The following is a 24,191-nucleotide window of genomic DNA, read 5'->3' as shown; positions in this document are numbered from 1 at the left end:
TGTGGCCAGGTTGTCCCTAGAAGGTATTTAGGTCTTCTGACTATGCTGGAACAGTGGCAGTCACCACAGGAAAGTGTGTCTTTCCTTCAACCACTCTGCTTTAAGGAATAGGAAGGAACTGCCTGGCAAATACATTCTAAACACAATAGACCTGCACACAATGGTGGTGAGACCCAGGTGGGAACAAGAGAGCACAAAGTCCTGCAGCCTAAACATGCACACATACAACAATAATTTCAGTCCTGAAATGCTTGAAGGAATATACCCCAACTTCACTGCACATGCCTATTAGCTGGGTGGATCTTACGGGGACAAGGAAGAGGCAATGAGCAATAGCTGGTGAGCTATTGCATTGATTACAGGTAGTAAAAGGAGCAGCAGGGATTTGACATGGAAGATTGCAGAAATCCCTTATGAGAGTTTGGTCCTCGTTATCATGTTTGGATGCTCAGATCAACCTGGAACAGCTGTGGGGAAGAATTCCACCAATCCCCACACTCCGCTAACCAGGCTTCACAGCAGAGTGTGGGTCAATATTCTTAGGCCATGGATGTGAACCTTCACTAGCATAAAAGTGATCTGTGTTCTCCACTGAATGAGGCTGTTAGTGGATTGTGGCAGTTTGGTGAGGTGGAGGTAAGCAGAGAGAGAGAAATAGAGCTAGTAGGAGGGGGAGCAGGGATTGAGGATAAGCGGGAGAGAAAGTGTGAGGTTTGTCAATGTCTGACAGATATATTCATTCACACACTGGAGTGACTGCTCTTGTGAGGTCAGGCTTTGCACTGCGGCCACAAACCTTTGTAGTTGGTCCATCCTTTCCTTATTCAGGCGGTGTTGCATTTTTGACTTGCCTTACCTGAGGAATCCCTGAGTTTTGATTGGGAATAGGCAGGGTCTGTGCCCTCAGTAAGGCACCTTGACCCCAGATCAGCAGCCGAGATGGGAGGGCCAATTGAGGGGTGCAGACTGTAGGGGTGTTGAAGAAGGATGCTGACATAAAGGTGGCATGGTGGTGGTTCTAGACTTTTACTTGTGCATAAAAAGGCAGTCACTATCCCCATCTTCTAAGAGGGGTTTCACTGCCTCAAAACTAATACGAAAGGGTCTATTAGAATGTCTGTCAAATCAAACTCCACCGCCCTGTGTCACAATCTTCTTCTATCCCTCACACTACAAATAAAGGATAATCTAACAGAAAGTTCCTTCTTCAGGAGAATGTCTCCCTCTTCCTGATGCTTGGATAATGTTTAAAAGAATGTTCTCTTGTAACAAGAATGACTAGGGGAATGACTCCCTTCCCCTGGCATCTTTAGAGTATGTTCCAAGAGCCGTAACCCCTTCTCCAGTAGAATGGCTGCCTCCTCCTGGTGTCTAAAAAGTTATTTCTCACAATCTTCAGCTTGATGTACACTTTGCCACTCTGTTTTGGTCCTCCTTTGTTGATCACTGGGCTTAGTGCCACCACTGTGACAATGAAGTTCTCCTTGCTTGCTCAGTTTCCTTTTGTTGTGGTCCCAGACCCTTCTCTGGTGGTCAGTGGGCTTATTTCTGCCTCTGCGACGAGGAAGCTCTCCTCGGATGCTTATTTAACAGTGGTTGGGGTCTCCGACCCATCTCCAGTGGTCAGTGGACTTGATGTCACCACTGTGATGAGAAAATTCTCCTTGATGCTCGGTTTGTACTGGTTAGTGTCTTCAACCCGTCTCTGGTGGTCAGTGGGTTTATTGTAGTCACTGAGATGAGGAACTTCTCCTTTGATGCTTGGTTTGTACTGGTTGGCGTCTTTGACCCACCTCTGGTTGTCAGTGGGCTTATTGTCGCCACTGCCATGAGGAAGCTCTCCTCTGATGCTGGGTATACAAGTGTTAAGGGACCCGACCCATCTATCTTCCACCCCTGTGTACACTCAGGGTCTCTAGCATCTCCCATTACATTCAAAGGGGTTTCAGCATACCACTGGCACTTCCTGGGACTGGGGTTCTTCTCTCCGATGCACCAGGCTTCTCACTCCGATTTCCATAGCACCTCAGCAGCTCCGCGCTCTGATCTGCTGCTCAACTCTTCTCTCCTGCTTCACCTTTGGCTCCACATCAGCTGGACTGACAAAGGCCTGCTTCTGTGCTTCGCTGTGTTCTCCTCTCTTCTCTGACACTGGTCTGCCGCAACATTTGAAACCTGCTGGTTTCCTCCCCTGCGGCCTCTACCTGCTCAGTTGGACAGGTTTGTTAGTCCATCTTCTATGTTTATAAAGTGTTACCAGTCTTGCCCTGGGGGATTGCAAAAGTCCTTAGTTTCTGTTGATAAATTAATCCCCATGCCTCCTCTGGGCCACCTTGTACCGGTACTAGCACAGTCAATGACCGCCATGTCTCCTGTGCTCTTCGTCCTAGTACTTTTGGCTTTAGCTTTATCCCCTGTTTACAACAATGCATAGATTTACTTTCAATAAAATGGTTCTGAAAAGTGGGGAGAGCTAGTTAATGTTGGGGAGTGACAATACTCAATGGGCTGTACCCCAGGTGATCGTCCTTGTCCCCAGAAGGGGAGTCCTCCCCATGAGGACCTCCCACATTAAACTACCCCTGGGGGCAGTATTGGGTAGCAGCTGCACCTCTCTATCCTCATGGGAAAGGGCTCCCTCTTCGAAATAAGTGAAAACACCTTATGAATCGTCACAAGACCCAGGGAGAAAAACCCCAAAATTGAAAATCCCCTCTGCAGGTCATAGATAACCCCGGATGTAGCAAGCCGTGGCAGGCAGGTCTCTGAAAAGGGTGAGGAAAGGGACCTGACTAATATATTTAAAAGGCATTAGAAGGGATACTGAGGAAGATAACAGTGAGGAGCAGAAATGGTAGCAGAACAACCAAAAGAAGTTGTCCCCGTAATATCGGGTCTAGCGAGGAAAGTGCAAGGGGAAACAGTGGGAAAGCAGGCAAGGTTACAAGTACTACAATGTGGAGAGAGACTAGTAAAAAGCATAAGCACAACGGGTCTGGACAACTATTGAGACACACTGGATTGTCTGAGAAGTGCTGCTTTAGTACTGTGGCATCTGAAGCTGTCTGGAGATTGTCATCCACCATCTTGGTGTGGATATGCAAGGAGGTACGAAGCTGCCATCTTGGTATGGTCGGGTGTGATGGAGGAAACGGGCATCTTGCATTGGGCCCACTCTTCCTCCAATGATACTAAATGGAATAGATGTGGGACTGACAATAGATCTTCCTGACAGCAAGTTCCCATTGCCAGAACGGGGATAAATTCAGGTCCCAATCACAATGCAACTAGTAATGCTTATCCAAGGTGTAACTATGGTGACAGGTGTTGGATTCAGTCCATATTATTCCACTTTTCAATATCACTTGGATGGCCTAATTCTGATGTGATCTCACACATCAAGTCACCCTTTGCCGAGTCACCGGTGCCCTTGTATTTAAAATTAGAATCATGCTGAATCATTTTCAATTGTGCATTTCTTTAATTACAATTTAGAGAATATTTTTTTATATTGCCACTGTGTTTTTTCTTTTTGTGATCTCATTTTAAAATGTCATTATGCCCCTTTGTTTCACATTTAGTCATTATGACCTTCATGTTTTCTCATCACATTCACATAGTCACCCAGAAAATCTGTCCACTATTCAGCACATAGTATTTAATTTGCTCTGTTGAATTTAACTTACTTTTTAGCGTTACCCAGGAAAAGCTTTCGGGCCGTCTCTATGATGCGGATAGAGACAACACCAGTCCACCATGTGGATGGAAAGAATGGATGGATAGAGTGGATGGAAAAGATGGATGGATGGAGTGGATGGAAAAAATGGATGGAAAAGGTGGATGGAAAAAATGGATGGAGTGGATGGAAAAGATGGAAAAGGTGGATGGAGTGGGTGGAAAGGATAGAATGAATGGAGTGGATAGAAAAGATGGAGTGGATCTCTGTATCTCGTATATATGCTATGTACCTGTATCCCCATGTTATCTGTATCACATGTTTACCCCTATCCATCCAATCGCTTTTGATATACGTATGCCACAATGTACGCCCCCTGTCCTGCTCTGGTGCTTGCTCGCATGCGCTTTACTGATAACCACCATATCACACTACTACGCTTACTCTCTCCTATACACCATCATTCAACTAGAACACAACTATGCTATGACACATTCGGCCTAGCTGTTCTCATACTCGCATGACCCCCTGAACACCTCACCATCCTAATAAAACACAGCTAGCTGAGCACATTCCAGCTAGCTTAGGTGTCTCCTAAAGGCCTAACGCAACCAGAACACAGTCTGGGTGTCCACCCCCCAGCCTGAACACATCCAACTGATTTCCTCAGCACCACACCTACCGCTAAGAAGCAGCTATCATGCAACAACCACACCAGCTGCACACATATCCGTTGCGTCCACGCATCATATGACACTCTCTCTCTACTGACTTGAACTGTGGTTCCCGAGGACGTTCAACTTACCAGCGCTTTGAGGTCATACCAATGATGCATAAGGCGCTATATAAATGCCAAGTAACATAACATAACATATGCACCTTTTTAATAAGCTTATGATTTATTGATGTAAACCTTTTTATGTATGCTTTATTTGCATCACCTTTTTGATATTTCACACAGGTATTAATTGACTGGATAAATGATTCACTTGTCGGAGAAAGAATAATCGTGAAGGACCTGGCTGAGGACATGTATGATGGGCAAGTGCTTCAGAAACTCTTTGGTAAGATAGCCAAATCTTCTGACATACCTATTTGTGAAGGCAATTTCATCAAACATTAACTGTATAGTGTGCTGTGAATTCCCCTTAAATTGGCCAGAAAATCAGTTTAACCTGAAGTCATTTTAAAAGTCAATCATGTTTAAGGCCAAAAGGTTAACGCAAGCATTGACTAGGTGGGTCCGGTTGTGTTGTATTGTATTGTAAAGAGATTTGTAGAACCCTGCAAGTGCCGGATGGCATCTAGGCGCTGTTAGGAGCAGAGAGGAAGAGGGGAACAAACCCACTCTAAAACAGGTGTTTTAGGTTGTTTGCGAAAGCTAAGCAAATTATGGTTGCTCCTAATCTACTGCAGGAGAGCATTCCATAATGAAAGGGCCAGCACAGAAAATGATCTACCGCCAGCCTGGGTGAGCCTGAAACGATGGACACACAGCAAAAACTGATTGGCAGAGCGAAGTGCCCTTGTAGGTTGGTAGAGGGAGACCTTAGATTGAAGAAATTGTTCTCCCACAGAGTGAATAGCACGGTAAACCCTGCATAAAATCTTAAAGCTTATAAAAATATCTTAAAAAAAATATATATATATTAAAGCTCACCCTAGCTAACCAATGAAGGCGTTGGAGAAGATCATTTGAGTGGGAGAGCCTAGGAGCGTTGAAAGCCTGTCTGGTGGCTGCATTTTGCAGAATCTGAAGCTTCTGGATTAACATCTTTGGTTGGCCGAGATAGATGCCGTTACAGTAGTCTAAAGCCCCCCCATAATGGAGGCAGTAACGATTGTAGCCCTGGCCTCATCAGGAAGAAAGGTGAGAACCTTCTTTAAGCTGTTCAGTTTAACAAACCCAGCCTGGCAGACTGCAGAGATTTCAGACTCTCTGGAGCCGTAGGCCAAGACCTTGATGCTACCACAGATGCAGGCAGACAGGCCAGTAGTCAGAGGACCAGCAAGAATTGGTAGATTCCTTGCCAGTCACCAGTACCTCAGTCTTCTCTCCTTTCAGTTTGAACCAATTTTCTGTCATCCACTTCTCAACCGCTGAGAGACAGTCTCTCAGACGCTGGGGGGGACTTTTTGGTGGAGTATTGATACGGAAGAGAATCTGGGTGTCATCAGCATATATACAAAAGTGGACACCAAAACTAAAAAGCCTATACAAATGAAAGAGTAATGGCGACAGTGCCAACCACTGAAAGTGGCGACCCCTGAGGAACTCCGCAAGCAAACACCATAGGAGGAGAAGTAAAAGTGGGTAGAGACACCACCTGAGTGCGAGCCAACAAAAAAGTTGAAAACCGCTTCAGGGGAACACCGAGACTCCCACGTCAGAAAGACACCGTAGGAGTCTTTCATGGTCAATGGTGTCAAAGGCTGCGTAGAGATCGAGAAAATTGAGAGCACTCGTCTCTCTGCGGTCTTGTACCCCAATTATATCATCAAGGAGAGTGATCATTATGGACTCAGTGCACCCATCCCTGGGCAAAAACCCACCTGGAGGGGGTGAAGAACCTTATTGGTCTCGAAATAGTCAGAGAACTGGGGAGTAATGATGGATTCAAGAAATTTTGCCATTGCAGAAGTAAAGAGATGGGCAGATAGTTTTCTGCCATTGTTGGATCAAGCTGGGGGTTTTTCAGCAACAGTGACACAACTGAATGCTTAAGTATCTTGGGGTTAAATCCCATAGTGCAGGAATAATCCAGGACCTCAGTAAGGAGCGAAACCAAAATCCCCAGGGAGATCCTTAAGAATGGGGAGAGGAATTGGATCAATAGGAGTGGCGGATTTAGGTTTAGAAAGAGCCTCCACAACCATAGTTTCAGTAACTGTAGTGAAGCTGAAAATACTAGGACATGGACTAGATAAACAGTTGGGAGAATTAGTATTTTCAGGGGAGATCGATCTTTCCACACTTATCTTATCTCGGATAATGCGGATGTTATCTTGGAAAAAAGACGCAATGAGATCACATTGTGCTTGGGTGTAAATTAACGTGGAGGGAGGTTGAGACAGAGAGGAAAGCTCTTTAGCCACCAACAAAAGTTCCTTAGAGGAACATGTTGCCTTTAAGATCCGGTTGGCGTAATTTCAGGCTTTATTTTGACAGAACAGTGATAGTTCTTCCTTGCTTGTATATAGGCCAATTTATTAATGGAGTCAGGGCAAGATCGCCATTTTCGCTTGGAACGGCGACGCTTTTGGTTTTAATCTTCACAACTCTGCAGAATACCATGGGGCTGACGGCATAGTATGAGTGGGAAGCAGTTGAGAGGGGGCCAAAAGATTTGCTGTGAATTCAGAAGCAGAAACCATGGCATTACAGATATTCATACCCTCACCACTATTCTGTCGAACTGTGTTCACAAAAGAGTTCGAGATGTCATCAATTGGAATTTTAGCCCAACGACGCAGAAGTTTCTTATGGACCAATGTCTTAGTTTTAACAGAAAAGCAGGGAAAGGCAAAGGGAACAAAACAATGGTCGGACCAAATCAATGGCACAAGATCAGAGACTAAAGGATCAGGAATGCTAGAAAAGATATCAAGTTGGTTTCCCCCTATATGGGTGGAGCCTTGATTACAGAGAGGGAATCCATAATCAGCAAGAGAGGCAATAAGTGTATGCGCTGGAGACCCGGGGAGTTGACAAGACTGGAGATTAAAATCTCCCAGAATAACCAGCTTGCGATGGATAAGAACCAAGATGGCTAAGCCTGCGCAAAGTTGGTCACAAACTGGTTGGTAACATGACCGGGGGGGGAGGTGATAAATAGAGAGAAAATACATAGACGTTTCAGGGGATACCTGAAGTTTGATCAACAGTGATTCGCAGGCCAGGTTATGAGCAAATTGAATCTCCTGGCAAGTAAAGGATTTATCCACTATTAACAAACCCATCCCCCCTACTTTAGCTGGAGGGCGATCACAGTGGAAGATAACGTGGCTATCCGGTAAAAGCTGCACAAGTCCGGGCCAAATGGACATTGAACCAAGTTTCAGTCAAGCATAGTAAATGGGGTGCAGTAATTTCCAAGATCTATCTAATATAATCCCTGTTGGCTACCACAGAGCGGGCATTGTCAAGAAGGGCTCTGAATAGGGCAACAGAGTTAGAAGTCCACTTCAGAGCACTGCCGGCTGCACCATGCTGGGAAAGAATGCCACAAAGACAAACTAGGCCTGTAGGTGCTAGTGCGATGAGCTCAGCACGAGAGTGCACAATAGGAGCGTAAGATGGAATTGGAACATTATGTTTGGTCGCCCAGAGCCCAGAATTGTCACAGACACGCTTGCCTTAAGTGCCCATTCGGGGCGCTGACGGCGTGCCCGCTGCGCCCGTCCGCTGTGTAGCCGTTACCTCTGACACTTAAGTGTCACAGCAAACTGAAACTGAGGCGAAGTACCGCTGATTTGTGAGGCTAGAAAGAGGACTTGCCGAATTATGGGCAAGCTCTTCAGCCAAGCATAAAACACAATCAGTAAAACAGGATCAATAAAATAAACAGCACGTGGGAAGGTCGGACGTTAGAAGAGCAATTTTAAAAGCACAGGCAATGAAACATTATAAAATGAATAAAAACACACCAGCATTACACAACTAGAAAACACACAGAGTGGCTTTAAAACGGTTGATGGCAACCTCACCTCTCTCCAGTGCACGGGCGTTTGCTCTGACACGTAATTGTCATAGCAAACTGAAACTGAGGGAAGGACTGCCGATTCGTCAGGCTAGAAAGAGGACTTGCTGAATTATGGGCAAGCTCCTCAGCCAAGCATAAAACATGGTTCCAAGACAGACATCGTCCACGAACAGAAATAGATTAGAAATTGAAGTACCCTAACTATCTCGTCAGCCTGGGGTAAATCTTAAGACGCTCTTAAGGCTGACTAAGTTGTTACATTTTTTGAGATTGATAAATGTTTTTCTATTGAATTGGTTATAAGAAACAACTTTTATTAAAGTGGCACGAACATGTAATAAAAGGCTGTATACAAGTTGATATCATTACGTCCATATAATATGCACAATTCTAATGCCCCAAGCATTGAATAAATGGTTTGCAAAACCTCTGCTGTAGGGGTACAGTCCAGTTAAATGCACAAAAAAGTACATGTTATTGCATGGGGGCAAGGCCACAACTAGTCTGCACAAAGGACGAATCTGTTTCACAAAGCACTCCCAGTTGGAATAATTACCCTTTCCCGTGCAGATCTTGGGGTATAGTTACATTTTCTTTGTATGTCCTATTGTTCACAGTGTGGTGAATGCATAAAGCTTAATCCATTACTCTGACAAACATGATGTGAATGATGATGTTTTTAGGGAAACACATTTATTTCATACTTGGCTCTCTAGGCACGCCTGCACCGCCGGATAAAGGATACATTTTTCTTCTGAATTTGTCCTCCATAATTTTTGCTGAAAACGCTAAAAAAAACAGCTTGGCATGCTTGCCTTCTAGGAATATCTGATAAAATCTCAGAAAGAACGCGATGTCCAAAGCTCTATAATCTCTCCTTTAAAACCTCACTCCAGATTTCCCATGTCAGTATTGCCAAGTGCTTCCTCTCAACATCCACTCTTTTAGTAGTTGACGGTTAGCCTGAACCTTAATAAGTTGTTCTTTGTGAGCTATATAAAGAAGGCTGATGCCCATTCCCTAAACATATTCTTTCTGTCAATCATGCTCCCTCCCAATGTTGCCTGCACAATTGGTAACACAACTCAGACTTTCCTCTCTATATTTCCTCTTGCTGCCTTATGAGCTGTATTGCTATTCACCTTCACATTAAGAGTTGGTGCTCCTACAGCTGGCTTCGTTCCCTCCAAGAAACAGCATCTTGCATATGTTACCTTTTAGTTTTAGGTATTCTTCTTTGGACAGTGGCTGTTAAGTTGTAGCCTGTTATACATTCTTAACCTATAACATGCTTCAGATAAATACACTTGGCTACCTCTTGTGCTTTATATCAGAATTACATTGTTCCTTCCGTGCACTCCCTCGCTCACCTGTCTCTTCGAAAAAAATGACATTCACTCTGCTAAATTAACTTCCTCCTTACTACAGAGATTTCCACAGAGTTTAATTTTACAGGTCTTCCAAAATGTTATGGAGACAGGCGCCTACTTGAAGATTGTCTCCTCTACAAGTTGTTTTAGTATTTGTGAGGCAATAAATGCTTTCTCACCATTACTTTTTAACTGAAACATATTCATTAATGAACACATAAAACAGGGTGTTGTGAAGGTGAACTGGGAACCTTGAAAATATGGAGAGTTAGGTTCTGCTGTTCCAGCTTTCCAAAAGCAACCGAAAACCTGAGTACTCAAGCCTTTCAAATTATTTCCAAGCAATCCAACATCATACACAAAATCAAATAATGTCTATGCCCAATCTAGGAGCCAAGTTTGTCATAGATAGGCAAACATTTTCGGTTTACATCAGCCCAAGAATTGGACCTATGTGGTCACCGAGAAAATTAAATACTGAATGCAAAAATGTCGATTCATTAATTTATTTATTTTGTGCTACTCCTGCAGCTCCCCCATATTCCCCCTTTCCTAATTAAGTACTTTGATGAATCCTGTGGAGTCACCACTGTTCACCAGCCTAAGATCTCCTCCCATGTGGCATGGGGAAGGCAGCCGCTACCTGATCCTGAATGTGGGGGTGGTATTCTGAGGGAGGATCACATGGTAGGAAATGGCTGTCAGGGAGATGTGGTGACCCTATCAGGAGGGACGCAGTATTCTTCTCTTAATAATGAGCAAGACCCTCCGATTCCTAAATTTCTAATGACATGTCCCTCCCAGTGTATGATTCAAGGAACCCTTTCTGCAAAACACTCTAGGCAGAATAGCATTCCCACCTCAGGTTCACATGATTCATATTTAACATCTTTTGTCTCTGATGGTTTTATCTTAAGTAAGGGTACCAAACAAAATACCATTACATATAATGATCACTTCACACCTCCTGTTTCTAATAATTTTGATTCGAACAAGTTTTCAAAGCAGAGCAGTTTTAAAAGGTCTAAAACTCCTATGGACTCCAACTCCCATGAACCCTCCAGTATTTGGACGAGGAAGAGGAGAAAGAAGTTAATGTGGAGCAAAAGAAACATAAAGCTAAATGTTCAGACTAGTTATTGTAAAGGAAATCAGCTGTGCAGGACATTTAAAAATGGCGTGCCTTTTCAAGTTCAATGCAAAGAAGGAGGAGAACAGAGATGCAGAGCGGGCGAAGCGGGATGCGGAACCAGAGGCAGACACACAAGAGCAGACTGTGTGGAAGGAGGCAGGTGCTTCCTACTGGCAAGTGGAGAGACCGGGAGAAGCACAGCAGGTGCAGCAGGTGAACCGCTGAGGAGCTGGAAGCAGTGGATAGGCTGTTGGTGACGCGGTCACAGGGAAGAGCAGCAATTTCACTGGTGTATGAAGGCGAAGTCAGTGGAGAAATGCAGGAGGATCTGCAGAGTAGGAAATGTTTTCCCAAAGAATGGAGTTCACTACAGCCATACACTACAGGTCTAAAATGCCATCAAACATTGGTGAATCTGGCCAGAAGGATTAGGAGCCCCAGGGCATACTGACAGGCATACAAACAATTGGGAACTTATTTTGAATATCAACCAAATGATATAGAAAGACAGAGTTTACACAAGTCTCCATATATGAGATGTCGATACCAGGCAAGCTGGAGTAAATGTTGCCAAAAGCAAGTGAACATTAATGAAGCAATTGAAAGGCAAGATCTGTTCAAATCTTCATATATGAGATGTCAATATGGGGAGGATTGGAACAAGTATTGCCACAAGCCAATGGACACTAACAACAAAGTTAACAAACAAAGATTGAACAAGTCTCTGTATGTGAAATGTCAATATGGGGGAAGTTGGAACAAGGAATACCTGGAGCAAATAAAGTATAAACAGTGAACAAGTACAACTGTTTTATACTTAAAGAGAAAGAGACTGAAAGATAAAGAGAATGTTACAAGAAGACCTGGTGAAAGAAGTGCATCAGGCAATGAGCCTTTGGGGGAAAGATAACTGGCAGGAGAGTACACCAGGGCATCTGCAAAGCCCAGAGGGGGGATTCCTGGCAAGGGAGTACACCAGGTAATCCATCTAGAGAATGTGAAAAGAAAGGACATTGTGAAACGGTTCCTGGCAGGAGAATATACCAGGAGACCAACTTTAATAAGTTGCTGTATAGAAGAGACACTTTTGCCATCCTTGTTGGTTAAAGACACGCCTTCATTATACTTAAGAGAGTGTTGTGTAAAAGAGACTTTTCTACTACTCTTAAGGAATTATTGTTTGGAAAATACATTTTTTCTCATCCTTAAAGTGTTAAAACATCATCACTTAAGTTGCTGTGTAGAAAATACACTTTTGCCATCCTTTCCAATACCATTGCGTTTAAAAGACACTTTTCATCATTCTTAAAGTGTTATGTGAAAGACATTTCCACTACTCTCAAACACTGCTTGAGCAGCATGTTTTCAATATTCTACCTGAAACAGTTCAGAGGAAGGGAATCAACCTCTGGATGCATGGATTGTTGTGTTGTATTTACATACTTAGTTTTTGCACACTTTTTGCTGAACAGAGGCATTTACATTTCACCTTTTATTGTTATTTTTTAGTGTGAGGGTCATATACAGAGACATTTACAATTCACCTTTTGTTGCAAGGACAGCTTGCTTTATTTTTAGTTTTCTAGACAGGGAAACTCTATTTAGGATAGTGACAGAAAGGCTTTTATCTAAACCCTTTTTATTTTTATAAAATTACTAATGTTGAAAACATTACAACTTTGTGTCTGCCTCTCATTTCGGACCCCTCACAATATGGTGTCAGAAATGGGATCGGATTCAGTTGAGACAAACTGAAGCTCCCACATCAGTAGAATAGATATTAGCCCCACATTTGTCGCACCTGGCGAAGAGTGGAATAGCAACACACCTTTTAGGAAAGGGTCCTATCCCCTAGAACGTGAAACAGACTTCATCTCATTAACATCCATATCTGGGGAGAAATATAAGCCATGTGTTTTCTCCACCAGTAAATTCTGGCTCTTTAAGAGAAGATCATGAGGTCATTTTCCCTTTATATTCTAATGTAGGGCTGGTCTTCCAATTTTTGGCCAGTCAAGCTATTTTGCCTAGTAGGAAAACTGTAGAGGACAATATTTACCATCTTTTCTGTCCCCAGGATTGTTTGATCCCTGGAAAAGATAGAATTATATTTTTCTTCGCATTTGAGGGTAGATTTCCCTACCAGTGCATCCCTCTAGGTTATCCCTTGTTAAGAAGTAATATTACAAATGTCGCCCATTCTTTCTTGTGGAGAAGAATTTAAGTTAATTTTTAAAAACATTTTCTCCAGTTACTATTAAAATCAACAGGGGTAACAAAGTGGGAAACCTGCTGCATGAGATTTCTTGGGAACCATCATAGCACAGACCAACCTAGAAATCATACAAAAACCAACACCTTACTCCTACTGCCCCTGGATCTGCTTTTCAGGTGGCTTGGGAAAGTCCATCTGTAGTATCTTGTACTTCCTTTCCCAGTGTGTGTTAACCTTGTTGCTGTGATGTCATGAGTGAGCGATGGAATGAATGCATATCATGGAAGGTTCCTCCCAATAGGTTCCAGGAGCTACAGTTGGAAATAGCTACCTGGGTGGTCGGGAGCGATGGGTCTTCTCCTTCCCCTGTACTTGTAACTTGTGTACCTAAGACCTCATAAAAGAACCTAATTCTACCTGCATGAGCCTGCAGACTTTGAATTAATACACCATCGCTTCACTTTACTAAAGACAGTACTAGGGCAAAGAAGAGGCGACTAGAAGTAATGAACACTAGTAACTCCTTTCATCACTCTAGTACTGGGATGAGGGAGGTTCCTGCAGAGTACTGTCAAGGTTCGGCATGTCCATCTAAATACAGTCAGTCAAATCCAATTGAGAAATTACACCTGCAACCTGTCAAAAGTTGCAGGTGTATAAGAGGAGAGGCAGAGAGCAGCAAGGTGATGACCAACATGGAGGCCTGTGTGGAAGTTACCAGCAGGAGACCCTGCGTGTGATTAGACATCCGTGGTGGGACCTGAGATGAAGCCAGGATGCCGGCCGAAGTCCCAGAGGACCAGTGGAGCCCAGGGCGAGTTGAGCCGTTAGACTGCCTCAGGTGTGGGAACCTCTGTGGTCGGGAGAGAGCAGCTGGAGCTGCAGACAAGAAAGAAAGAAGAAAGGACGCTGCATGCATCCGTGGAAGAAGAGCAGAGCTACCGGCGTGTGCTGGGAAGCACCCGGAGTGCGTGCAGGGCTCATGTTGGCCGGCCGTCACCCGGGGAAGCAGAAGAGAAGCACTGAGGCCGGCGGAGAGGAACGCCGAAGACCAGTGAGTGCAGAGAAATGACCCTCAAAGCCGGGGCACTCTTAGGGGCTACGCATATGCAACGAAGTGCTGTATGAATCAAATTGAATACCGAACTGAAGTAAAACTAAAACCAAAGTTTAAATTACGCATATTGAATACCGAACTGAATGAAAGCTCTGCAGGCAAATCTATTAGCTGATGAAAGTTAAAAAGGAGAGGACCCTTTTGAAAGCAACCTCTGAAATAAGAATGCACGTATGAAAGAGCATGACAGAAAGGTGGGAAATAAATAAGACCACCATAGAGTGAACTTTATGAATAAATACCATGCTGGAAAGGCCTAAAACTAACATGAGATGTGTGACACATTATGGCAAAGCGAAGAGGCTAACCAGGAGAAGCCAGGAGAGTGTGAACCTGTACATGAAGCTAAGAGACTGATAAGGATAAGCTAAGTGAATGTGACCTGTACACATGGGCAAATACCGAATACCCTGTTGGGCTGAAGAGCCTAGGGTTCCTGGTTGCGTGACCTGTGATTGGTGAACTGTCTGCTCTGATAAATGCGTCTAGACCTGGGAACCCTAAAATTGTAAAGACCAAAGATTTTGTAAAACATACCAAAAAGGAGCACTCTAAGTGAATTGTTGTTGCAATCCAGAATGAAGGTCAGGCTGACCTAGAGTTGTGTTGAACATTGAGAGACTGAAACAAGTAAAAGTTGTTACGTTGAAGTCTTGGGGAAGGGAGCCCTGAGACTTGATGAACTGGGAATGTGTTCTTGAACACAGAGCCTTGAGACCCTTTTCTTTTGAACTGTGTTGCCTTGAACTTGGGGAAGGGAACCCCGAAGATTGTGTGGAACTGTATTGCCTTGAACTTGGGGAAGGGAACCTCAAAGATTTGTGGAACTGTTTTGAACTTGAGAAAGGTAATCGCAAGACTTTTTGTGGAATTTTGAACTTGGGGAAGGGGAGCTCAAAAGGAAGCTAAGAGCTGGAAGAAGCTCAGAACTTTGTTTTGATCACCATTTCTTTGATTATTGACATCCGTACACATTGTTTAGCTTCAGTTGTGAGGCCATGGGTATTTTTAGGACACAGACAGACTTTTAAGTTGAACTATTTGACTTAGACTTTCCTTAGTTTCGTTCAGGTAGGGAAATCCCACCCTAGCAGAGGGCAAGTTAGGCCTTCAACCATCCCGACATTTGAATTAATAAACCATTTGATTTTGAACTTTGAATCTGTTGTCTGTGTCTGGCTTCATCAAGCCTTCACACACCCCACAATTTATTTTTCCATATTCTATGATGAAAGAAACCAACCACAAGCCGATTAAAGGAGAAACTTTGGGGAGTGAAGCCAGACCTCTTAATATATCGACATATTTGAATGGGGCTTCTCAGAGAACCATACAACCCAAAAATAATGAAGCTGATGTCTCATATTCTAAGGAATCAGAGCCTTCCCTGGAAAAGTCTGAGTCTTTTGGATATTACTTTTCTTTAGATATGGGATGTTGCATCTGTAGGAGTTTAAAACAACTTGTATACCGTTGTCCGTCTCATTACCCAAACATTTCTAAATCGCCAGAAGAGCAACGCAAATTAGAAATTGGATTCTCACTTGAAAGCACTAACACATACCGCTTCATTTTGTCTTTCTCTCATCCATTTGGTGTCAGAGTAGACTGGGCATGATTTAGAGCAATTCAGTGTGACTCTCTCACCTTGAGTTACGCTTTATGCCCTCAGACAATTTATTGGCATTTCACACTAGCCTAAGGGATTTGTACTATGATGCGCTAGGGCCGCTATCAGGGTCAGACTGGGCCAAACTGTTGTCTCGGGCACCAATGGATAGTAGTACGCAGTTGCAAATGGCATTTCATTCCTTTTGTGATCCTGTTTGAATAGTAACCAAGGGGGAATTTTTTTTAAATAAATTGTGGTGCAAATTGTGCATTTTAAAGAATATTTATTCAGCAACTCTGGTCAAAACTACTAGCCGCAGAGGGAATGAACTCATCAAACTGACCCATATTGGCCAGAAAAGTGACCCATTGTGACAAAAAAAACAGGGCCAGACTAACATTTTTTGTTTTTGGTTCGGCCCTGGGCCTATTGCCCTATTAGCCAGTCCAAGCCTGGCCGCTATGGTACATTTAAACACTGTAAAATCTGAAAAAGTATCTCTGAAAGACGGTTGAAGTGGGCAGGCATGCAGTCGTTTTGAAAATCCTAAACGAAGGTTTCTCCTGTGATGAATACAAACTGATCACATCAACTTCGTTGTTTCTGGTAGAGTTTAAAAACACCTATTTTGTAATAATAGATCGTATTCTTCGATGGTTTGCATGCGTGCCTAGGCTTTATTTGTGAGGTGGGGTGTGTTTTTTTATAAGCCCTTCTTTCTGTAGTGAATTGAGTTCTATAATAAACTAATGACTTTTACTTTTGACAGCATGTATTGGATGCATGGCCTTGATACAGAGAAGATATAGCGCCAGAAAGTCCAAATATACGAAAAATTTTAGGTTAAGTGATTTGAAGCTCAAAATATTTAATCATTTTGATTAAAATAATACTACTATTGCCATACAGTACATGTTCGTAAAAGGATGGCATGTCGACTATTCATTGGGTTTGCAGAGCCTAGCAGCACTCCTAATCTTATTCTGTAATGTGCTGGAGACATGTATTGCTAAAATAGAGCTACTCCTGCTAGGCTCCTTCTCTATATATAATATATGTCCATCTGCGGGACAATTAATGGTAGTTATTTGAATGGATGAAAAAGCACACAAAGAAAAGGATGGTTGATACTATGAAGCCTCGGAATTACAGCAGTTATGCAAAAAGCACCCCAACCCACACTCCGTATTGGTGTGGAATTTCTCTTATTGTGGTAATGCTCACCTTCCTCTTCATTGTCAAAGGTAACCCCTTTCCTCTGGTAATTGTTACAAAATAACCTTTTGTTTTGCTCTCGGAAACAGTGTGTTTCCTGGTATCTTTAGAATTAAGTGTATCTGGTGTTTATCATAGAACACTCACCGTCAGTTTTCACATGTCAAAAATAGACTACGCCAGCAGCATCAGTCCCGGAATGCCAGAGTACCTTATCAAAAAACTACAACAAATACACAATGCAGGAACAAGACTGCTCCTCAGACACACTAAGAGAGAACACATCTCACCAGTGCTGAGAACACTATATTGGATACCAGTAAAAAAACGAATCTTCTTCAAAACTTTGTACATAACACGCAGTGCGATCCACGGCCAATGAGCAGAATTCACACAGGGAAACATTTCTATCAACAAACCAAAATGAGGTCTAGCAATGACATTTGACTCAAGCCTAAACAATACTCGAAACGTAGATTGCAGTAACAGCATTCTCCTGCAAGCAGCAAAACTTTGGAACTTGCTCCCAAAGGAAATGCGAACAACAGACCACCCACATTTCAGAAAAATGTTAACAAAATGGCTCTAAATCACCAAGCTAAATAGGCAACCTCATCAAAGGAAAAATGGCAACTCTCCACAATGGAAACCTGATGAGCCAAAACAGGGCTATCCAAAGGAACATGCATTCTACCGCAAATCACCGCAAAATATTAACTTGTTGGATCAACCTAACCTTGCACGAAGAACAACTAACCCTTCTTAAAACTCTCTAATGCTCTGCATACTCATCCTCAAACACCGAGCAAATCACAGACATACCTCTGCCGCAGAGGAAAAAAACAAAAAAATGCAAACTACAGACACCCACAACACCCAACAGAAAACAAAACCAATTGCACACAAATCACCACATGCACACTCATACACCAAACACCACATAATGTCCACCAACTAAAAACAAACCAGCACAAAGTGACTTTTCTTTGGGAACTGATGCTACCAACAGCACATCAACGCTCTCTTGTACTTTCCCTCTCCATCCTACTTAATAAGCACTCCCAATCCCCTTCCTTTTCAGATCCACCAAAACACCTGGAGACCATGAAAATGGCAGCAGAGTGTAGTATAAATCACAATATAACATAACATCTGCTGGCATTATTTGGTGCCAGCATTAGCGCAAGATGTTGTTCACATTATAGCATGGAAACTTATGCTTATTGCTTAAGCAGGAGTTGAACACTTTGAGCATGAAGCATGCTTCACTCTTGAGCACCCGGGCCTGCATATGCTTCACAACAAAAACATATGAAACGCCCCAGCTGCCTAATGCAAGCAATCATCCTAATATCCATTGTTGCCACAGTAGGTGTGGCTTGCAGTTAACCTGTTGAACCCTCCATAAAAACAATCAATACTGTACCCAGAGAAATAAACCAGTGATATATTATAAAGCGTGTATACTCTATCAATCACCAATGTAGTGATCTTACGACAGGTAGCTTGTTTGTTTGTTTTTATTATTTATAATACGCAATCATACCCTCAGGTAACAGGGCACAGCAGTTACATGAATATGCAAAACTTAGTTACAACAGCGAAAATATATACATACATACAGGTGAAGCAAGATTATATACATACATACAGGTATAGGTACATTATGTGTGGATATGGACTACTGGATCAGACAGACCACTTTCCAGCAAAAGGTAAGCAAGTGAAAGTTAGATAAAGTATATACAAGTAAAATAGTGGAGAGGATGGGTGGTACTCCTCACGGTAAAACCTGGAAACATGTTGTATTTAATGATCCTACGTTTTCAACCATAGGACAACGTTAGTCCGGAAGTTCTGGTAGGGGAGGTCCATTCTCAGAGTGGGAGGAAGGGAGTTCCACAGTTTAGCTGCTTTCACTGGGAAGCTGTTGCCCCCTATTGTGGTGCGATTGAAGTTAGGAATGGAGAGGCAATCTTTGTAAACTGTTCTTGTGGGTCTCAAGGAAGTCTCTCTGTGGAATCTATCGATCAAGTAGGTGGGAGGAGCGTTGTTGAGAGATTTATGAGTAAGTGACAGGGTTTTTAGCAGAATGTTGTCGTTAATAGGGAACCAGTTATTCTGTTGGCTATATGCAGAGATGTGGTCTCTTCTAGAGATGCCTAATGCTAAGGGCGTTATTTTGTAAGGTTTGTATTTTGCTGGTGATGGCTTTGGTAGACACTAGATAAAGGGCATTGCAATAGTCGAGGCAAGACAGAATAAGGGCTCTGGCAAGGGTTGTGTAACTGGTATCAGAGAGAAATGGCTTGGCTGCCCGGATCAGTTTACACTTTTAGGCAGTAGAGGATGCTAAGGAGTTCACCTGTTTATGAAATGAGAGGTTTGAATCCAGGTAAACACCCAGTGTTTTGACCTCTTGTCCTACTTTGATACTGTTGCCATCTATTATAAATGAAGAATAGACATGGCCTAGTTTCTTTAAGCTGAAAGAGGTGCCCAGGATGATGATGAGTTCAGTCTTGTCATCATGCAGGCATAGTCCGTGTGTGGCCATCCATGCCTGGATGATGATGTACACTCTATTCACCAAGGCCAAATCCTTTTCATAATCCCCAGAAAGCGGAAGGAGGAACTGGGTATCATCTGCATAATTAGTGTAGGTGATGCCGAGATTATCCAGATCATCGAAAAAGGGGCTTGGTAAAAATATTGTACAGTGTGGGCGAGACACAAGAGCCCTGTGGCACGCAGCAGGAGATAGTTATGGGGTCTGCCGCTCCTATAAACCCTCATGGTTCTACCATTAAGGAAGGATCTAATCCAGGTGATGGCATCATTGGAGAAGTGAGCGGCTGTGTTAAGGTGGGTGCATAGGATGGTATGGTCGACCAAGTCAAATGCAGCCGAGAGGTCTAGGAGGAGGAGTAGGGCAGCTTTGCCGTTATCTCTAAGTTCATCGACTTGTGTCTTAAGGTCAATGAGGGCCGTCTCAGTCCCATGTTGGGGACGGAAGCCTGATTGTCTAGATCCTAATAGGTGGTGTGCTTCCAAGTGCTTCTGTATTTGTACGTAGGCAACCTTGTCCAGGATTTTTAGGAGAAAGGGTCCAGTCGTGATAGGTCTATAGTTTGTTGGTGTGGATGGGTCGAGGATGGGTTTTTTTAAGAGGGGAAGTACCCAGGATTGTTTGAGATTAGTGGGGATGGTGCCAGAGGAAAAGGACACATTGATTAGCTTTGTGATAAAAGGGGAGAAGTCTCAGGCAGCATCCTTGATGACCTGTGCGGGGCATAGATCACCCTGACAATTGGAAGGTTTCAGTGACAGGATGATTCTTTCTACTCCGAGTATGGAGACTTTGGTAAAATTGAAGCGGGTAGATTCAATGTCTGTAGTACCCTCAATGGGTTTGGCTGGGGGGGGGTCATTGAATGAGGCTCTTTTGCAGGAGATTTTGTGGTAGAAAATGACATATTGTGCCCCCACTCGCCATCTGTTTTTGTTCGCAGAATCCATTGTGTAGATGAGTGATATTTAAAATGTGCATGCTGGGACCTCTTTTGTTTGAAACCAATATTGATTGCAATGACCGCCTCTCTCTGCCCTTCTAAGAACAAGATGAACAGCCTAGGAGTGCATTCAGGGCATGCGGGCAGGGAAATGGCGTAGTGGAAGGTTGAGGAGAAGCTGCTGTACATTGGTTCCTTGTTAATTGGTCATTACACAGCCACGTTAGTGGCTGTGTAGTTATGGTTAAGTTGCTGTTTCCATAGGATCCCTTTTTGGTTGGCTTATAACTTCGTTCTCCCTGGACGAATCCTTACCAAACTTTGCAAAAAAAGTATTTGGGTCACTCTGAATTTTTTTGGAAAGTTTGGTGAGGTTTGGTCCAGGGGGGCAAAGTTATAAGGGGGGGGGGTCCTGAAAATTCTTTTTTTTTTCCCATAAACTGAATGGGGAAAAAACTTTGCTCATGCCTACAGTCCAAACCGCTGGACAAATTTTCACCAAATTTGCAGGAGGAGCAGGAGCAGCGGCTTGGTCCCGAAAACAAATTTGGTGAAAATCCATCCAGTAGTTTTTTTTTGAAATGACCAAAAAGTAGGTCACAAAAAATGAGTGATATCTATGTTCGGTCTGCGGACACACTTCCCCGTTCGCTCTGCGGACAGTGTCCTGATTGGCTAATCAGCTTGCGTCATGTCCGCGGACATGCAACATGTTCGCTGATTGGATGGTGGAGAGCGTGAAGTGCGTCAGATTTTTGGAAACGTCCGGCATCTTGGATTCGCGGACATCCGCGGACAGCGCAGTGAAACTTGGTGGAAAAATACTATTTAGTAAAGTGTGTTGGCATGTAAGACTGTTTGGGGAGGGTGGGGAGTAAGAGATGGGTTAAATGTTGTATTTATTTAGGTGGCAGGCATCCTTGTTGTGTTCATTCTGACCGCGGACAACACGGGTGTCCTGAAATGTTTGTAAATAAACAAAATGGGTGTGTCCTAAGGACGCTATGACTGTCCGTATTGTTCGCAGGCAAGTTGAAACTGTTCTAAGAATGCAGACGATGTCCTGAAATGTTCGTAAATAAACAAAATGGGGGTGTCCTGAGGACGCTGTCCGTATTGTTCGTAGGCAAGTTGAAATTGTTGTAAGAACATGTGTCCTGGGATGTTGGGAAATAAACAAAATGGGGGTGTCTGAGTACGCTATACCTGTCCGTACTGTTCGTAGGCAAGTTGAAATTGTTCTAAGAACACACGCGGTGTCCTGAAATGTTCATAAATAAACGAAATGGGGGTGTCCTGTGGACGCTATGCCTGTCCGTATTGTTTGCAAGCGGATTGAAACTGTTCTAAGAACAAACGCCTGTTCGTAACTGTTCATTTCACTTGTGTCGCACTTTTAATTAGTTTCAGACCCGAACAGTGTCCGTAGAACAACAAAGCGCATGCGCAAATCAGTTTCAGTGCATTTGGTGCCCTGTGGACACCGGTTCCCTTCGCGGACATGTTCGCGAAGCTATCATGTGACCACGCCCACGCTGAGCGTGTGTTCTGATTGCGGACACTTTTCGTGTCCCTGAACAATTTAAAACTACCTTTTCAAGCAATACACAATATTTTTCAATACTAAATCACCATAGCACAAGTCCCAGACAGTAATCCTGACTTTCTACATACTTTTTGAGACTTTTTGATCCTTTTTTTGGTGTTCGATCTGTCCGCGGACAAACTAACAAACTAACAAAAATAAAAAAAAAAGGCTCTTTTCAGAGACGCCTTTCACAGTTTAAAAATAGAAGTGGAAAATAAATGAAGCAGGGCCCTGTGTATTTTTTAGAAGTCCGCGGACAGTTCTCAAACATCTAAAATTTTGGGGTGCTGCCCTATCATAATCATTACACTTTTGTCTGGGAGGAAGTGGTGGCTCTGAAAAGAGCCTTTTGGTGGTGTTCGTTTGTGTTCGAAAAACTTGAAATGGTCAACACCTACTACAAAATGGATGCTGTAATTCCAAAAAAAGGTCGCAATGCATTTTGTACATTTCTCAGAAAAATCTGATTGCCAGCATAAGTAAGATGGACTCCATCTCTGTGAAAAATGTATGTGCTACGATACATAATATTTTCATTGTGAAAAGAGGACATGCCACCATCTCTTAGAAAGGCACAAAAAGCCTTATTGGCATTGCGCCTCGCTTTCTCCATTTGTGGACCAAATGAAGAAGAACGCAGCCAGATTTGTCTCTGCGTAATCCAAGAAAAAATTACTTGAGAATTTGGAAACATGTCCATGACCTTCCCAAGTCCTTCTTTCATTGCAAATTGCAAAGAAATTCCAGACACATGTCCTAAACTGTTCCCTCCACAATGAATTACAATTATGTCTGGATGATGCTCTGTCTCCAAAGTAGCCAAAGTAGCACAGAGAGGTAGCAAGTCCAACCACTTGATTCCACATACTCCATGCCAGTGCACTTCCACATGTGGGAATCCAAGATCTACAGCTACTCCACAGCTTTCTGCATGCACCTTCAACCAATGTATCCACAAGTCTCCCAAAATCCAAACAATCTGTTTTCTGAAACACACAGCCATAATTATCTGTTCTTCTCTCAGGAAAAAGAGTATCTGACAAACTCTCTCCTGGCACAACACACCCACTAATCTTTACTGACCAATCCCTTGCTCTGCTCATTCTCATTTGCATGTCTCCCCACCCAAAAATCCCCATATGTAACACGCGATGTCCGCGGACTACCACCATGTCCGCGGACATATCGTAACCTGGACAGCCCTTCTACCATTTCCACTTCACTCTCTGTGCCATTCCCTCATTGGATATAGCTAATCAGTCACACGACCATCCACCAATCACATCCAAGACCTCTGCATCTAACTCCATCATCATAGATCAGCACTTCAAATGCACTGTTAATCACTCTGAGTACAAGTGTCATATCATTGGAAAGCACCTTCTACAAGAAATACTGTACAAGTCTCCAAGATTTCTACTTGCAGCTGGATGCATATCCATATGCATGAACATAAACTAGAGGTATGCATATTTTCTGTATAGTACATGTTAAATTCTTATACATTCATATAAACAGATTAACTGAATTTTAACTTGTGTAATCAACTGTCACTTCCAAACCTATCTGCTATTTAATTTCTTTTTACAAACACATTTGCAAAGCATGTTGAACTCACATATTTAAAGTAAAATATAAAGAGGGCACATAGTCAAACAAAATTGCATGCACACACTATGTTCAAATATCAAACAACAATATTTGTACAAAAACATAAAAATCAATGTCTAAATTAACATCAGTGCTATAAACACACAAAATTACTAATTTGTTTCCTTTACAATTGCAGTGAAGACCACTCTCCTGAAAATCAGCAGCAGCAGAATTTGAAGTACAAACAACAAATAAGAAACCTGCTCATTCAACAAAAAAAGTAAGTTAAATACCGCCATAATATTTTTACTATTACTCAAACACACTGTGGGGTTAATCCATGCTATTTCTGCACCTATAAACAGAGATTGTGCACCATTCTGTCCACAAATCCCCATTTGTTAAACATAGATTTACAGGCAGAATGGTGCACAAATCCCCATTTTTCGGCGCACGAA

At 42.9% G+C, this 24,191-nt stretch overlaps 1 protein-coding gene across 1 annotated transcript in view; it reads left to right on the top strand.

Moving 5' to 3' along the window:
• Positions 1 to 24,191, top strand: part of PARVA (parvin alpha) — a 411,197-nt gene that overhangs the window by 219,254 nt on the left and 167,752 nt on the right. The window contains exon 4 of the mRNA XM_069623635.1: positions 4,638 to 4,740. Within this exon, the coding sequence (XP_069479736.1) occupies positions 4,638 to 4,740 (103 nt within the window). The remainder of the gene's footprint in view (positions 1 to 4,637; positions 4,741 to 24,191) is intronic.

The sequence above is a fragment of the Ambystoma mexicanum genome, chromosome 11, assembly GCF_040938575.1.
Source record: "Ambystoma mexicanum isolate Mex_15411 chromosome 11, UKY_AmexF1_1, whole genome shotgun sequence".
Classification (NCBI taxonomy): domain Eukaryota; kingdom Metazoa; phylum Chordata; class Amphibia; order Caudata; family Ambystomatidae; genus Ambystoma; species Ambystoma mexicanum.
This window is presented reverse-complemented; position numbering and strand designations above follow the sequence as displayed.